The sequence below is a fragment of the Etheostoma spectabile genome, chromosome 12 (assembly GCF_008692095.1).
Source record: "Etheostoma spectabile isolate EspeVRDwgs_2016 chromosome 12, UIUC_Espe_1.0, whole genome shotgun sequence".
Taxonomy (NCBI): domain Eukaryota; kingdom Metazoa; phylum Chordata; class Actinopteri; order Perciformes; family Percidae; genus Etheostoma; species Etheostoma spectabile.
In genome coordinates, this window is record NC_045744.1 from 3,780,782 (window position 1) to 3,799,619 (window position 18,838).

The window sequence follows — 18,838 nt, forward strand, 5'->3', positions numbered from 1 at the left end:
CACACACACACACACACACACACACACACACATCATCAGATATCCATCACCGTACATAAAGCTAGGCATGTGGAACTTTCCATAAGATCACCTCTCAGTGAAAATCAAACCAGATATTAGGCTAACTGAAATAAAACCATGCCAATCTCTAGGTATGGTGAAGGGTATACAGTATGATGATGAAATATAAAGCATCATTGGGACAGAGAGAGTGAAGGTTTACCATCTTTAGGTAGAAGGCCATGAAGCCAGAGATGAACCCATCCTGCTCTAAAGCATTGGTCAGGAACACCATGCAGGTGAAGGAAAACCCTGCAAACACTGGACACACACATAGACGCACAATGAAGAAAAATTCACAACAACAAAAAGTTAAAGTGTGTGTTTGTCTGGTTGTACCGTAGAATAAGGGGTCCACTTTCTTCAGGTTTCGCACAGTGAGGAGAAGGAGAAGAAGAACAAGTCCCAGGACGACCATTCCCATTCCCAGGATAGGAAGAGGTCTGAGGAATAACGGGGAGAGTCCGAACATCAGTTTACAAACTGTGCTTTAAAATGATCTTTCATGTGAAATATAGATTGAAATTATGAGCAAATAATCAGCAGATTAGTCAAAAATGAAAGTAGGCGTTATTGCAAAATCAGAAAAAAAGAGGTTAGAAATAAAGGTTTACAGGTTATAGGCAACCCTGGAAACCATTTCACTTTCTCCATTTTTTTTTTTTTTAAAATGACTCATTGAGTCATTTGACTCACAAGGGCCCAAACGCCCCCCCACTCTCATATAGACATCAAATTCAAAGACTTTTCATTAACTTTGAGGTTTTCTTTGGTGAAATTCAAATTCTTAGTTTCGTTCACAAGTAATGTTGGTCAAGAAGAAAAGAAAATGTAGAGTTGTACAGTGTGTCTTTTTTTTAAATTACGAAGCAGGTTGAGTTGCTGTATAAGTAAAGTGCCGCTGCAGTGGCTTTACAGTCATTCCCCAGCTGCAGTGACAGCACAAAGAAGACGTGGAAGACCCAGAAACGTTGACCTATCAGAGCACAATGGGCTTTTTTGGGAGGGGCCCTCAAAGACGCAAGCTCTAAAACAGAGTGTTTTAGACAGAGGGTGAACACAGGTACTGTATATTCAGACAGACAGTACAAGAAAAACTAGGTTTTTCAAACATCGAAGCGTAACTCTCGCCAAAATAAAACCTAGGGTCTTTTTGTGAATGTACACGAGTACAGTGGAGGCGCATCCATCTGAATTATGCTTTTAAACAGAAGTTTGACTTGGGTACATTCACAAAAATACCCTAGGTTGCATTTTGGTGAGAGATTTTAGGCTTTAAAGCATGTACACGTTTCTAGTGGAAACACAAAATACAAGTATGAACCAGACAAGAGCCTGATATGGGACCTTTAAAAGTGCAGCTCTATGGATCAATAGCATTGATCTTGGGACCAACAAGGAACACTGATGAATGTGTGTGCTATAGGCCCATTTTAAAAGCCTCACACTCAAGGCAATCCAATTCATTTACTACATTTACTTTTAAGAGTGTATTACATTTTCCTTAAATTCACAAATGTAATCCAAAGGCTTAAGTGAATCTTGTTTCTCGTGTAGGCTTAGAGACTCCCAGCAGTGATTTTAAACAAGGTTACCTCGAGATAAAACCTCCCCTCTGGCTGTGGGCCGCTTAATATCCCAAATATCAGCGGCTTAAAGCAGCAGTTCCATACTGCAGCCTACAGAAGGCCAAGAAGATGCACACTTACTCCTGAAGCGCAGGGATATTGTTCATGGTGATGAAAACTCCAGGAGCCGAAAGAGAAAGGATCAACACGCTGACTTCCACCGGAGGCCTCATTGTTGAAAACCAATTGTTTGACCTCTTTATTTAGAAAGAAATGTCCAATTCGAAATATTATCTGCTAAACACGCTTGGTTGTGAAGCGAGGCATGTCGGAAGCCAGTGTCTTCTCCACTGCCATTGTGGGACGGAGGTAATTAAAGTGTGTCAACCCATTGCCTTTTGATCTGTGATGAAACAACGCTGCTGCTCCAATGCGTCTGCTATCTAGTGGGTCTCAAAGTTCAACTCAGTGTTCACGTCTGCTGATTGGAAATTTAAAGGGAGAGCCGTGCAAAGTGCAGATAATGGACTTCTGGATCGTGCGTAATGCGTAAAATACGCATTTTGCCCTCGTGAAAACAAGCACTTTGGTACTCCTGGCCGCAAATGATTACAGTTCAACTACCTGCTGTGCGAGAAAACCCCAATCTATTGTCGTCCACCATTCAGTCTAGGCTTGTACAGACTGCCATCTGGTGGAATGAGTGAACTGTCTTTCCTTGATGACTTTTTCAAACACTGATTTTTCACCTTTTTTGCGTCTAATTTCATCCAGTTTCTGCATTCTAGGTACAGGATATGAGTCTGTTGTGAAAAGATAAAGTGTTGTCTGTGCTCCTGTGGCCCCTGGGGTCTGATTAAGGAGCCATCTGTCCTGTTTGTTGTCAGATTAAGGACTCCTCTGTGTGATGTCTCCAGTCTTGATTAGTTTCTGGATTATATCAGAGAGAACATAAAGTTCAAGAACCAAGATTATGTTTTTTTTTCTCTCCCCAGTCACTGGGGTTGGTTAAATCATCATTGTATCTTAGCCGTTTCTTTACATATTTAGTTATAGTGTCTCATAGCACTCATGTGCATTATATGCATGACGCAACAACAAATTAGGGATGAATATTTTTAACCCTTGTGTTGTCCTCCTGGATCAAAAACTGACAAAAAAATAGAAATTTTTGTCCCTTTTTCAGACTTTTTATTAGTTTTCACTTGCACCACCTTACTAATTTTACACTATTCTTTGGAATTCATGGTGAAAAACCCTCATTTATGTAGAATTATACCTATTATTTGAGTTATTTTGACTAATAGTTAAGATCAGAGGAACGTACAGATGAGTTTTGTCAGGAATGAAAGTGATCAATTGTATTTGCAAAGAGCGTTGTAAGGAATCCAATCCTTTTTTTTTAGGTAATTTGGTGAAAAAGAAACCCATATTTCAGATATAGACATTTTTTAAAGGGGTCAAATTTGACCCGAAGGACAACAGGAGGGATAAAGCAGGCCTACATCCTTTTTTTGTGATCAAAAGAGCCAAACATTAGTCTTTCCTGCGATCATATGTTTCACTCCAGAACAAAGAGAAACTACGAGAAGGAGGGAGACACAACAAAATCACAACAGCAAGAATATCTGCAGCTCACAAACAAGACACACAGACTAAAGCGGGCCTGCGTCTGATGCAACGTTATCTTCTGCAACAAAGCGGCTGAAGAGGATTATAAAGGCGCTGCTGCTGCTGCTGCTGCTGCTTCCACAGAAACTTAGTGTCCAGTGAAAAGAGCCAGTCAAGAGGGGTGGGGAGTCCAGTGTAGAAGCGGACGAAGACCATACAGACAAGCTTTCACACAGCAGACACTCAGCTTTTTGAGGTGACACCGATTCTTGAAGAGTCTGATGCAATGCTGCACCCTTTAATCATCGCCATTTTTACCGTAAACACCTCTCTGACGGTGATCTACTGGGCCTGGGTCCTGAGCGATGCCTACTACAAGATGCTGTCGGAGCCAGAGGACAAACCCAAGAAGTTGGTCACCCCGGCCTGAGGGAGTCACAGTCAATATGGACTGACTGAATTGCTGGGTGTTTTTTTTCATGCTTAGGACTAGTGAGCAAGCGCTGTTCTGCTTGTAGTGCTTTCTGTGGAGTCTTATTTTGTCTTTCTGTTTTACCTGGAGAGGCCGTGGAAACTGTACTTTAAATGTTTCACTGAAGTAAATGGAAGTCAATGAGAAAGAAGTCCTTCTTACAGGTAAATCATCTAAATTTATCTCAAATTTTAGCTCAGGAAAATGCATTGAATTTCACGTTTTCTTATCTGCAATTGCTCTTCTAGACACATTTGTGGCTTACAGTGTGAATTAGCTGTTGGAACTGTCAACATCAGGTGGTGCTTAATGATCTCCCTGCTTACTCAGTTAAAAGGTGACATTGGCATGTGTCATGCAAATCCTGTCATGGATTACTCTAGAACATCTTGATACTGACACACACAGTCTGGTTCTCCTGACAGCCTCATCCTGGGACACACTCAGAGACCTCACAATGCTTTTTCATTACATCCATTCTTCTGCTTAGTCTCTCTTTCCCCCGGTTTCTTCTTTTAAGGAAAGACTTGGTTTTCATTTAAGTTTTTCATCTTTTTAAACCTTTTGGCTTCTCTACACAACATGACACACGCCTTCTACTGGGGTCTTCACCCAGTCTCTTGGTTCATCCTCTTTGCGAACGTTGCCATCACCATCATAGAATGGAAATTTCTCATGACTCAGTTTTGCAAAGTTCCCGAGCCACCACAAGAAGATGAATCTAAATCTTAAAGAAATAATCTCCAACCTGATGCTTTATAGAGAAGATCTGAGAGTAGAAAAGCTTTTTGTTGGATTACCTGCTCACTTAATCAACGCCGGTGGGTTGTTTTTTTGGTCAGATGTGATCGATCGCCCTTCATGGATTGCACGACTTTAACTTTCTGCCATGTGTTTGTTGTTATTTGCAGAGCCATCTGCGTATATGACACACGGCATTTTGGAGCTCCTTCCATTCACAAGTCAAAGAAAACAACCGAGGGGCCGTTTCAAGTCTTGATTATGAGGTATGGTGTCAAAAAACAGTTATCACATTTCACATAAATCTTTCATAAGTTACACTTTTCCTACCCTTGGTGGTATTCAGTGGTCACATTTTGAAATATTGCCATCTGCTCTGTTATTAAGCAAGAAATGCAGCATGAAAATAAAGTGTCATATCAGTGAATTATGGGACATTTATAGAATATAAGAAGTGGACTTAAGATGAATTAAAAAGCGTGAGATATTCATAAAGGGATGGCAGTTTAAACCCAGGAGAAAGTGGGTTTACTGCAATATATGTGTGGGATATATATTTATTTATATGTATAAATATAGACTATATACATGGAGGGAATTAAGCCTCTTTTCTGGAATTACTGTCCACATCTCTGCGTTCATATCTCTAATCCTTACAGATGGAAAGCTGATATTGCTCAGTGACAGACTCAATCCTATTAACTCTGTCTGTCCTATATTCACCTCCCGTGCGTCTCACACTCCTGGCTCCCATGGAAATTTGACCCAGGGCCCCCTCTCCAAATCACCAGAAGGAAGAAAGCTGGGATTTAAGTCTAGACAAAAAATTAGGGGAGTTGGCACACTTATGGTGTCACATTTTTCTTGTCTGGTGAAGTAGATTTTCTGAACAACCACTTTGTGACAGGGAGCTGTCACTCACAAGAAACCATGTTCTCATTTTTGAACTATCTTGAAATTCCCATCCGTCACCAACCATGCCATTCTTCCCTGCTTCAGAAAATACAAAAGTGTTTGACAGCTTCTTTTTACTCTCTCCCTCTGCGTCTCTAATGCACCTTTCACACACCCGTTTCCCAAGTTTTACAGTGCCGTGAAGGAGCTCGGATGGGCAACAAATCCTGCAAAGAAGCAGCCCCAAAGCTTCTCCGCACTCCTTGAACAAACCATCTTATAAAGACAGCATCCCTTTGTCAAAACCAACTCTACCAAAGCAACTAAAAACCATGAACCAACAACCAGTGGTGTCCCTAAACGCATCAGGAGAAGCTCTGCTTTTGAACCTCACACAGCTGGTGTTTGAGCACCGACAGCTCCTCCAGCTGTCCAGGAGGAAGGAGGAGGAGGAGGAGGCCTACTTCGTGGACTACATACCACCGGCCAGAGATGCTATAACTCTGCCGCGCAATGTGGTCTACGTCCTAGTCGGCGTTGTGTTGGTTATAGTGGCCACGTATGCCATAGTGGGACATCTGATTACAGATCTGTTGCATGACCTAGCAGGTAACCCCTGGCTGGTGTTCACCTTCTCATCTCTCTGGTGTCTTTGAGTTCCTTTTTCCTCCCTGAGCTCTTGGTTGCATCAGTGTTTTGTCTTTTCGTTCTTTCCCCTCTTGGGTGACCGTGTTGTTGTTTGATGACTCTCCTTCACATTCACTTTGAGGTTTGTGTGCACACCTTCCCAACAGTTTCCTTCTTATACCATTCACTCATCAAAACTGATTCAAATTTGAGTGAATAACTGCTGATAAAGTGACACTTTAAAGGGGCATTCTGCTGATTTTCAAGTGCAATTCCACAATGTTGGGAGGCCAAGATATCCAGACCTTTAGTCCCTAAAACCCAAGGTTCTACATTTTACATGATGCAACTCAAAAGCATCTTTAATTTGACCTCCCCTGCCTGGTAAATGCCTATTATTTCAAACTCGTGTCCATGTTTGCAATGTACCCTGATGACATCATCCGGGTTAATATATATATATATATATGTATATAAGCCTTTATATATTTGTATTTACTCTAGAGAGCTTCCTCCAGAGCCACAGAAAATGTATATAACTTATTTTCCAGGCTCCATGACGAGCAATCTGAGTTTGTGTAATTTATGAATATGTATAAATGGCGCTGTAGTAACATTCAGTCATTTTATTTCCTTCTCACGTGTTTTGGTTCTCATCTGTTTCTTCTCACAGACTGGATGTTTGGCCCTAAACCAGTGGAGGATGATTCAGAGGAAGGGAGAGCAGAGATAGAAGAAGAGCGGCAACTGAGCGTGTGCAGCATGATGGAGAAAGACCACCTGGACATGGAGAAGGAAAAGGACGGGCTGCTGCCCGGTTTCTACCGGGCAGATGAGGGCAGCGGTCATCCATCCACCCCTCCTCCACTGAGAAGCGCCATCACTTCATCATGCCCCAGAGAAAAAAGGATGTCGGCTCATAGAGTGAGCTTCGCCTGGCCCATGACCCCTTATGCCACTTCCCTTTGAGTTGTCACTCCGTCACAGCATTAGTTATATCTCCTTCCAGTGAGCAATGTTGTAGTGTAGTGAAGCATGCATAAGCTAAAGCCTTTTAGTTCAACATAAAAAATAAGCACTTATAGTTTGTACTCATGAGAAACACTTATTAAAAATGTATGTAAACATGGTTCATATTGTCAGTCGTTCAAAACACATTGCACTATATTGTTGTTTGCTGCCCATCCATTTCTCATGCTAAAAGTATGTAAGCTATCTTCAAAGATGTTAATGTGAGATGTAAAAAATACATTTTCTTTCAATAACTGCCATTTAAAATCCAAAGATTGCGTAACTTGATCAAATATGTATGTATGCATGTATGTATGGAAGTAACTTTTATGAAAAGGTGTAGCAAAATTGCATATTAATTGCCATTTTTGTGCAATTTCCTCACCGACCAGTCAAACAGCAACAACCCGCATTTTTTTCCCCTTACATCGCATGTATTGCTGTAAAGACTAACATGTCGGTTTGATCTGTTCTGGTGTTGGACTTAGCTTCTCTCCATTAAACAAGTGGATAATACAAGAGTGCTGTCTGTCTTGTCTGTGTCTTTTAATCCATTTTACCTTCCTCTAATACCTGGTTATTTTAGGGCCAGTGACCTTCTTTGTCAATGTCAAGGATTACTGCGCATTAGTCATATTAAATACTGTTTGATAATGATGTAAGCAGAAGAAGGACATATAGATAGATACATTTATAGTAAGACACAACAATAGAGTCTACTTTAAAAGGAATTTTCTTCCTTACAAAGGTAGACAGTTGGATAGATCTGTATGATCTTCTATATATATACGGTATTCTTTCTCATTAGGAAACTGTGGTCGCAGCATTTTTCCTCTGACCTTGTCTACCTGTAACTGCGGTAGCTAATCTAGTTTCCATCTGCGTAGCTCCACAAGCAGAGAAGAAGATGTGTACAGCGGGAACAGAGTGAAACCCTATTCAGGCTGAGAGATATAGTTTACAGTTATGGTACTTTTAATTTAAGTCTTACATGCTTAGTGTTGCAAGGTGTGTGAAGACACCCAGTGAAATTGGATGATCGTTGCCTGCTTCCCTGCTGTAGCTAGACGTTTGTATCCACGTTTATTCAGGAAATCACTCTCTAATAACTGATTTCCTCCTGATTTTTTGGGGGATTTGCATACATAGATCTGTTGAAACCTTCGTGCCAGCTTCTTTCCATCCAGCGATGACTCTGAGACATTAAGCGGATTCTCAGGCTGACGGCAGCTTTGGAGACTCTCCGACAACGATGGAGGTGACCGAGGACAGTTTACGTTTTCGTTACAGGGAAGATGATGGGACGGTGTGGTTCGAGAGCTACATACCCCCCTCTCGGGATGCTGTCCACCTGCCTACCTACGTCATCTACCTGATCATCGCAGTCTTTGTCGTGCTTGGGGTTCTTTACGCCATCATCGGTCACCTCATCACAGACCTCATCCACGACTTTGCAGGTACTTACAGTACTATAGATCAGAGATCTTAAGCAGGGGGGTCCTGGACCGATAGGGGCTCCTCTGAGTTGCTGCAAGGGTGCCATCAAATTCTTGTTGTTATTGTTTTAATTTACACAACATTGATGATAGGCTTCCTGGCCTATAAGTAGATGGCCATAAAGTAGCCATCCACAGATATCAAGCTTAAGGATTCACTTTACCATATGTTAACATTAAAACATGATGCATGAATATGTGAATAGTTTAACAATTATTATTTGATTAGCTTAGTATTGTATGCACCACCAAATAGTATGCGTGAAGGCTCAAGGCCAGCCCGCACGTTATTGTAGGCCCACGTAATTGTAATATGCAACTCAATTTTTAAAGAATTTACATCGTGAGGGGTATTTGCTCCATCTCTTTTTCAGCTGAGGGGTCTTTGGCCTGAAAAACGTTGACGACCCCCAGAAAATACTGAAAGCGTCTAATCTGCTCTTAAATACCATCACTCACAGCTTTTCTGTCTTGCATCCACTCTGTTTCCCTCTTCCTCCGCCTTCTGTTTTTTTCAGACTGGGTGTTTGGGGAGCAGCCTCAGGAAGTGGTTGTGAACTATTGTGAGGCCAAGGATAAGTTCATGGCAGACTGGTGCCCAGAAACCTCCCCTGAACTGGAGGCGTTGGCCCAGGCCGAGCAGAACAAGATGATTGACAGGGACTTGACAAACGCCCCAGCCATCTGGATCATCTCTGCAGAGCCTCGACTGAACAAGTCGAGACCCAGTGTGGTCTTTGAGCGGATTTAGGAATTAGATTAGAGACTGTTTAACTGATGTAGAACTGGTGTATCTGGTGTGATTGTACTATGTACTGAGGATTTCTATGGGAGGCTGGAGCTGTGTTGTGATGTTCTAGAGTCTAGACACAGGAGGGTATCTCTAAGTGTACAGTGGTCTTATGAGGACATCTAGTGTCTATTGAAGCCATTACAGCTAAATTGCAGCACTGCACAGAAACCACAGTGCACAGAAATATCAGCACAAGATTGTTTGGTCAGAGATGAGAAAAAAACAAAAACATATGCTGCCTTAAGTCATCTCTGTTAAAGATTGCTTCAAAAGCTTAAGATTGTATTACTTTTTTCTCTAAATTTCTAATGAGAGACAATGTAGATATGTATGTCTCCGCTGTAGAGGTGTCAATCACTGAGGTGGCAGATAATTTCTTGGACACAAATGTCCCCAGGCCATTGAATGTTTCACTTTAACGGATATCTTACATATTAAAAAAAGCTCTATGCTTAGTAGTAGAACCGGAGTTATACAAAACAAACCCAACCAAAACTGTCAACACTCGGATTGACTCAGTAATCCCATTGGATATTATGGACAAAAAAATAAAAACAAAATGGGGGAAAATATGATGCATAAAATAACAGCGGTCGATTTGCTGTCGCACATGAATTTGTGAATTTCAGAAATATCCATGGTACAGTGACACGGTCGTTAAAATAGGGGCGGCTGTGGCTCAGTGGTAGAGCGGTTGCCTGCCAATTAGAAGGTTGGTGGTTCGATCCCCGCCCCTGCAGTCATTGTTGAAGTGTCCTTGGGCAAGACACTGAACCCCGAGATGCCCCCGGTGCTGCGCATCGGAGTGTGAATGTGTATGAATGTTTATATGATGAGCAGGTGGCACCTTGTACGGCAGCCCCAGTGTATGAATGTGTGTGAATGTTTCCTGTAGATGTAAAAGCGCTTTGAGCAGTTGTTAAAACTGGAAAAGCGCTATATAAATACAGCACATTTACATTTAATGATTGGGTGACAATACAGATCCGCACCACCTGCTGTTATAGGGGTCAGGGTTTGGGTTAGTCTGTTTTTTTTGTGAGGGGTTTTAGGGTCCCGAACCCCTTGTTGAAGATCTCCGTTTAAGTCAAACCAGTCAGATTTGCCCACAATGTGTACCAGCCAATCACACGTTGCCCTCTCTGTTGCTCTCATTTCTCTCACCCAGATCTCAGTATCCTCTTCAGTCATCACCATCACCATCACCACCACCATCAGCGTCCAGACTCAATCGGGGGTTTCCTACAATACTCACAGTTTCTCGATCCCCTTTTAAAAATCCCCATGGAATTTGATGACGCCAGAATGAGGGTCAAATCACCATTTTCTCATTCCTCACTTTTATTGTGCACATGCCAATAAATAATTGTTCACTCAAAATTGAGGTCTCCCCTGATTGAAATAAAGTTGAAACAATGTGTAAACAGATGCAACATGTTCTTAACAAAAGGACAATATATGAAAATTTGGAAATTCTGTGGAAAAAAAATGTGTAGCCTACATCCTTCATCTTGCAAAGTCAATAACGACTGATTGAAGCAACCCTGAATAATGCCGTTGAAAACAAATACCAGAGGCACTGTGAGTATTGTATCAATGTATTGCAAATATTGTAAGAATACTGTAAGAATATTGTAAGAATAGTGTGTGTTCTTCTTCAAAAACGGATGCTGGAATTTCAATTTCCTCGCAGGAGTCATCCCAAAAGGATTAATAAAGAGAAGTCTAAGTCTAAGTCTAAGTCTAAGTCTAAATCTAAGTCTAAGTCTAAATCTAAATAGGTCATGGAATTAAAATGGTCTGCAACCACAGTCTTTTGTTTAAAGTCACAAAGAACACACATTTTACATTCACATTCACATTGACGTCTAACTTATTTGGTTGTGTACATGCTCATGTAAATGCAAGACTGTTCTGCGAACTATGAAGTATTACACAACGTACACTAGTCGGAACTTGTAGACTGACAAATTGTGCAGTCGAAGGTCAAAGTGTGGTTGTTCAGTTCCAACTGTCTAGGTTGGATTTCTAACTCATGAATTCATCATTTTAACCATGAACAATATCTTGTCCTTATATTAAACCCTAACACTAAACCCTAAAGGGTCAGTTCATCCAAATAAAAAAACCTTATTTCATTTACCCATGTATTAACAAGTATCTGAATGTACTTATACATCCAATCGGAAAGTCACCTTAAAGTTTGTCTTCCATCTTTAGCCTAATTATAGCCAAACATCAGTCCAGGAGTGTTACACTCTCCTTATGTCCTCCTGGACCCGGCTTGGTGGTACTACAGTAGCACCACCACTCCAGGAGAGGGCGCCATGGTAAAATGTCTCCATAAGCCAGGGCTGTGGTCAAGACCACCTTTGTCGAGTCCAAGACAAGTGCAAGACCAGGACAAGTTGAGTCCAAGTTAAGACCGAGTACAAAGAGGTATGAGTCCAAGTCAAGACCAAGTCCAAAAAGGATTGTGTCTGAGTCAAGTCAAGTCCAAGACAAGTCCAAGACCAGGACTAGTCGTGTCTAAGACAAGACCAAGTCCAAAAAGGTTTGAGTCTGAGTCAAGACCGAGTCCAAAAAGGTTTGAGTCCGAGTCAAGATCAAATCCTGGACAGAAAAAGGTCTTATGCATGACAGTATCAAGACAATCCTTTTGGGTTTCACTTTCCCTCCAAAATTATTATCAACACAATAAAGACACCTGGACTCGGTTGAGACAAAAGCCATATTTGGCAAGACCAGTGGCCGAGACTGAGACAAGTCCGAGTCCAAATACTAGCGAGTCCGAGACAAGTCCAAGACCATAGAAAAACGGCCTTGAGTCCGGACTCAAGTCCGAGTCCGGACTTAAGTACTACAGCCCTGCCATAAGCAATATGCAATCACAAGTTTGACATTGTCCAAGGCTATTAAATGGAGGCTTGGACCACTATAGGGTATGGCACATGAACAATGTAACTGAACTGTGCGTCAGTACTGATGATGTCAATAGCTTTCTTTTTTTACAGCTAAATTCTTTTAAAATACAGACGAAACTGAAATGCCCGTAGTTGTTCTTGTATTTCAAAGATGGAAAATGTGTTCACATCTGGTATCATTGCCCGTAAATTCAGCGAATGAGTCAGAAACCTTGGCATTATTTTGGATACTGATCTTCATTTTGAAAGTCACATGAAAAATATCACCAGAACAGCATCTAGCACATGAAAAAATATATCAAAACTCTGAGCTTTCATATCTCAAACTGACTCTCAGAAACTGGTTCATGCATTCATCTCAAGCAAGTTGGACTGCTGCAACGCTCCATTTGCAGAATGATCCAAACAATCTGTGAAAACTCGGATGGTGTAAACACACCAGAATCTGAATCAGAGTAGTAAGGAAGTAACACTTCAGTAGAAAAGTAGAGATCTCCTGAATTCATTTTGAATGACTGATTCCAACTCAGTCAAAATGCAGCAGCCAGAGTCCTTACACATACATTTATCATGTCACTTGTCTGCTGCACAACTTTCTTATTGGCTATATTAGCCCTCATACATAACCTGGACTATGGTCATGACATCTTCATCTTACATCTTATTACTTATTCCCTGTTACATAAAGTTCTTATTCATATTCAGTCAGTCAGTTTAAAGGTTATTATGTTTATATTTTACAGTCGTAGTCAATATTTTATCATGATCCACTGCACTGTTCACTATTGCACGATCATCATTGCACACATTCTACCAAAGTATCTCATCTTACCATGGTCATTGCATTTCTATGAATGATTTTCAATTTTTAATTTTATTTTTATTCTTAGGTATGTGTGACATATGTGTTTGTTGTGTTATGGTTGTCTTGCTAGTGAATGCCTAAAATTTCCTTCGGGATGAAAAAAGTACCTATCTATCTATCTATCTATCTATCTATCTATCTATCTATCTATCTATCTATCCTTTCTATCTATCTCTATCTATCTATCTATCATCTATCTATCTATCTATCTATCTACACTACTATCTATCTTATCTATCTCTATCTCTATCTATCTATCCTATCTAATATCTATCTATCTATCATCTATCTATCATCTATCTATCTATCTATCTATCTATCTATCTATCTACTCTATCATCTATCTATCTATCTATCTATCTATCTATCTATCTATCTCTATCATCTATCTATCACTATCTATCTATCTATCTATCTATCTATCTATCTATCTATCTATCTATCTATCTATCTATCTATCTATCTATCTATCTATCTATCTACTCTATCTATCTATATATCTATCTATCATCTATCTATATCTATCTATCTATCTATCCATCTATCTATCTATCTATCTATCTATCTATCTATCTATCTATCTAATCTATCTATCTATCTATCTATCTATCTATCTACCTATATATCTATATCTATCTATCTATCCATCTATCTATCTATCTATCTATCTATCATCCATCTATCCATCATCATCTAATCTATCTGTCTATCTATCTATCATCATCCATCATCTATCTATCTATCTATCTATCTATCTATATCTATCATCATTATTACTATCTATCTATCTATCTATCATCTATCTATCTATCTATCTATCTATCTATCTATCTATCAACTATCTACCTTATCATCTATCTAACTTACACTATCTATCTATCTATCTATCTATCTATCTATCCTACTATCTATAATCATCTATCATATCTAATCTATCTACCTATCTATCTATCTACCATTCTATCTACATACTATCTATCTATCTATCTATCTATCTATCTATCTATCTAGCTATCCATCTATCATCTATCCATCTATCTATCTATCCTCTATCTATCTATCTATCCATCTATCTATCTATCTATCTATCTATCTATCTATCTATCACATATTCCAGTACTGAAATAATAGCATTGGCCCCTGGTACAATACAGAATCACCTTCCAAATCCTGCCAATAGTCTATAAAGCATTTAATGGTTTGGCTCCTCACTACATCTCTGACTTCCAACCACATCGGGGCCTCTCAGGTCTCCAACCTGTACCCAGAACCAAATCCAGGTCTGGCGAGGGGCCTTCAGTTCTGGAACAAGCTGATGGCCTGAGATCCATCGCAACTGTGTCCACATTCAATAGCAAACTCAAAATCTTTCTATTCTCTCAGGCTTATTTTAATATACTGTATAATTATAGGTGTTGTTTGTGCATTGTTCTCATCTTTATGCTTCATACATTTCTTATATTTTGAATTTCAGTGTAAAGCACATTGAGTTTATGTGTAATTAAATGTCCTATATAAATCAAATTGCCTTTGTCATTGCCAGCCAATGGGCTATTGAGCCTTTTGGCAAGTGCATATGATATTTTGTATGTATGTGCTGTACCCCAATGCTGTTGAGGAAGCACAGGAACCTTTTCAGGCGGATGTGAATGGGGTTTTAGACGTGCCGACCAACCAACTTTCAATAAAACAGACCTTCGAATCTTTGATATTTTTGGTATTTATGACCTCAGACTAATTCTTCTATAGTAATAATGAACTATAGCTCTACTCATCCAAGGCTGTTTGTGTTGCCTCGGTTTTATTCTGAAGGGCACACTGGTTCCTCTAACAAGATTACCAAACATGGACATAATCCTAAGAACTTTGTCCCTTTTTTTCCAGCGCAGGACCCCTGGGGACACTTTCTTCAAATAGATAAGACAATCAGCAGCCAATACAATTTGATAGAAATAAGTGATTGGAACCTCACAGAACATTTGAGTGTACAAATTATTGTTATTTCTGCTGAAAAGTGACTGGATACTACAACGTCATGCCATATAAAATCCAGGTAATCGGGCAACATCGTATGAACAGTTATGTGCTGTAAGACCAGAGCTGTCTTTAAGCCTATAATGTCTCAGTATGTGCCCTAAAAACGGAATTGTGGTTGATTTGTTGAAAACTCAACTCCAGAGAAGGATATATTCAGAGTTGAAACAGTTTTCCAAGCATGTTGCAATACTTCTGTTGAAATTGTGAGAAATTAGAGGAGAGATCACATCCCAGGATTAAAATGACCTCCAACCTACAAGTCTTTTTAGTTTGCAGTGTTGTTATTTCTCTGATTTTGAATGGTATACTTGTAAAATGTTGTGTAGAGTTTTGGTAGCCTACATTATAGGCTATTTGATCATTGCATAATCCATATAATAATGATAATAACACAAGTCTGTGAGGGGCCAATTTGCTGCAAAATGAGTATATTTATTTATTAGAAAAGGTAGCACAATTTAATTTTTCGGATACTGTTTTACATAAGTAAGATTTACACATGACTTGTTATGGAGTAGCCTAGTGTGGTATTGCGCATGAAAAGCTACTTCTTCCATCACTGCGGGTTGGATTGTTATTTATTATTTGTATATATCTAAATAATGTATTTGACTAATGACAAGTAGAATTTTAATGGCTCCTTAAGATGTGGATGCACTGTAAAAATTTACACTTGACAAAGAACTCAAACAAATTCAGTTTATGGTTATGAAGGGCACTACATATACAATATACTGTACAATAACACACATATACTATACAATAGGTCAGTGCATGCATGCGCTGTACACAGAGCAGGACTGCATAATAACTGCTTATTGTTATATGTCAGTGTAAACTGCAGGCTATAGGCTAAATGGTGCCTTGAAAACATGGTTGTGGTACTTTTATTTTTATTTGGTAAGAATCTGCTATCTGGTTAACCAGGACAGGTTCACATAATTATTATTAAGACTTTATCCTTAAAGCCTTTTTACTTTCCTCTCAGCTCATCTGGCGGTGGGCTGGGTGAACAGCAGGGGCTCTGCTCTGTGGGATGGGGGCTCTGCTTTCATTTCTCAGGGCGCGCATCCACACACACACACACCCCCTCCAAACCTGAGCGGTGTGCGGTGCGTCGACCACGCGCATTAGCCTACACGTTGACATGTTCCTGTGTGGTTGTGTTGTCTCCCTAAAACCGATAATGGACTGGGGATTTTGAAGGCTGCGGCTTACCGGCATGGATGCCCGTTGACTGAAGGAGCAGGCTATATGGATTGGAGCTCATCGCCGCCGGAGCAAATCTGGGGAGAGCCTGAGAGGTGAGGCGGCGTTTGGCTGATTGTGTGCGGGGGAACACCGCAGCGCGCATTGGCTTTAACAAAACCACGACCCGGGCTTATTAACCGTGGTTTGAGCTAATTCAAAAGCCCTTTGGGTTATAATGCTGTTTCTTTTTTATCATGGGCTGTTTTCAGTCTTCATAAAGCAGCCGTACATCCTCGGTGTAATAAAGGCCGCGGCTGGATCATATACAGCCATCTGCATCCTTTATGAATTGATGGATAAAGCTATTAAGGCTGCTGGCGATACCATTTTTGACTTTGCATGTGTGTATCCCCCACCCCCTCCCAATAGGCCTATTTACTATAGTAGACAATGCATTTCTGATGAAATTTATGGAGGACAGGAGGAGTGGGAGGCTAATTTTGGCCTACTTTGCACAAATGAACTCACACTGCGATATAGTAGCGAATATTTAAAGGGCTCAATTGTGCATTTAATGCCTGGGACACAGGCCCAGTAAAAACTAATATTAGCCTACATTTCTTTATATAGGGGTACCGAGCATGCACGACATAAATGACTGAAAGCATGACTTTCAAACAACAAAACCGTTTTGACAGGCTCATCCCACGTTATGCATCAAATATATTAACATACAAGAGTTATTTATTATTAATTCAGAGTGATGGCAGTCTCCAGCAGTTCAAATTCGCCATGCTGTGTATGTAGGTTATGCACCACCAAGTCCCTCCTACATACAGGGATACTCACTGTAACTATAAATAGACCATCCTGCTGATATTTGCACATTCCTGAAGAAAACAGTAGTGACATTGATCCCCAGCCCACTACAATGATGCATGAAGCATTTAAACTATTTATCCACCTGCACCTGGTGAACATTTAAACCTCTGGCATGCACCAGCTGTCTTCTGATGGAGCAGCTGTCGGAGGAATTTACACAGAGACTGGAAGGGGGAAGTAGCCTGCTATGCATGGACAGTATTCAGTCCTGTATGCAGTAGTGGTATAGCCTATGACCCTTAGTGGCTCCTCTCATCTCCACCCCCCCCCCCTGGGACTCCCTAAAGACCCCAATTCCCCACAGAGGTGCAAATGTGATAATGCTGTTACTGTGAAAAGATGTCATGGCTTTTTTTTAATTTCCAAAAGAGCTAGTTGCTCTTCAGGATTACAAAGCTTACTTTGTACGATATTTACACATTGTGTGTGTGTGTGTGTGTGTGTGTGTGGGTTGACCATGCTACTTTTTGTGCTTTTGGACAGTGCTGTGGAAGAGCCGACTTCATCCAAGATCACAGGTCACATGACAGGTACATAGCCTAGCTCTTATTAAAAAAAACAACTATTAGTTTTGTGTGAAAACCTGCTCAAATAGTTTGTTAATTCCAAAAAATATGTTTTTCTTCTGCTTAGATTTGTGTAGCGATGAAACAGACAACTCTCCTCCTCTTCAGCTCCACACACTCAAGCAGTTTGAACAGGTGAGAGCCTCTATTTTAAATTGTCCTTTAGCTTGATGTGAGTGACATGTCCCTGTCCTTCAGCATAATGAACAATACTTTGGTTTGGAAACAATACAAATATGCCACAGTGCCATCTGGTGGCTGCACATGGTCCTAAAGAAGTAATGAACCAATTTGGTTTGACGCTAAATCTTCGCTATGAGATCAGATCACTCAATCAGGTAATGTCTAATAATTCATCCTCATATCCAAGCTCTGTTATTAAACTGCTGTAGCTATACAGAAAAGGAGAACACCTGCGGCTGATGATCACAGATGGAAAACACCCTCCTGGTGGTGAAAGTCTGCCTCTGGGCACAGCATGGCCCACTTTAGGATTCCTCATCCTGCACTATTATTGGGCCTTGAAAGCCTACCAGTCGCATTGTAAAAAAGTCTATATTTTAGTGTTGGACAGCAGGGTGTTGTAATGACCATGGAGACCATTTCTGACCCAAATTCATACCCAGACACAGAAAACACACCATTGCGGCCTTTTTCTAGAACCTAAAGTATTCTTAATCTATAGTTTCTTCTGGTAAACACAGCACACAAGTAACCACTTTTTATGAGTGTATTGTCCATTTCCAGTCTTGCAGCGTACCCTATAGTAGTCTAACTCATCAAATGTGGACTTTTGGGATAAAGCCTTCCATTGACCGCCTATTTCTCCTCCCCTTGTGCTATCTCCACTATCTATTTCAAATAATTGTGATTGGTTTAAAGAAATACAAACAAGCCAGAACTTTCCTCTATCCCACAATGATAACTCATGCATCCATTTGTCCAGCGCTGACAGTGCTTTGGAGATAATCTGGCAACGTGACACTAACCCAATAGTAGAATCTGCATAGCTTGTTTTTTTTTTGTAAAACAATTGACACAAGTATGGCTGATTATCCTCAGACATACCCAGACTGTGTGACCCAGTATTATATTGATAA

At 40.3% G+C, this 18,838-nt stretch overlaps 2 protein-coding genes across 3 annotated transcripts in view; one reads left to right on the forward strand and one right to left on the reverse strand.

Annotated features, from left to right (window-relative positions):
* Positions 1–2,240, reverse strand: part of LOC116699513 (transmembrane 6 superfamily member 2) — a 7,627-nt gene extending 5,387 nt beyond the window's left edge. Inside the window, exons 1-3 of one of the 2 annotated variants that reach the window (XM_032532148.1) lie at positions 1,770–2,240; positions 400–503; positions 224–321 (exon numbers count right to left, since the gene is read on the reverse strand). In XM_032532148.1, the coding sequence (XP_032388039.1) occupies positions 224–321; positions 400–503; positions 1,770–1,861 (294 nt within the window). In that variant the 5' untranslated portion in view covers positions 1,862–2,240. The remainder of the gene's footprint in view (positions 1–223; positions 322–399; positions 504–1,769) is intronic. The other variant, XM_032532147.1, reaches the window with a different exon arrangement.
* A 13,924-nt stretch (positions 2,241–16,164) lies between these two features.
* Positions 16,165–18,838, forward strand: part of LOC116699509 (myomegalin) — a 50,139-nt gene continuing 47,465 nt past the window's right edge. The window contains exons 1-3 of the mRNA XM_032532141.1: positions 16,165–16,403; positions 17,656–17,702; positions 17,806–17,873. Of these exons, the coding sequence (XP_032388032.1) occupies positions 16,354–16,403; positions 17,656–17,702; positions 17,806–17,873 (165 nt within the window). The 5' untranslated portion in view covers positions 16,165–16,353. The remainder of the gene's footprint in view (positions 16,404–17,655; positions 17,703–17,805; positions 17,874–18,838) is intronic.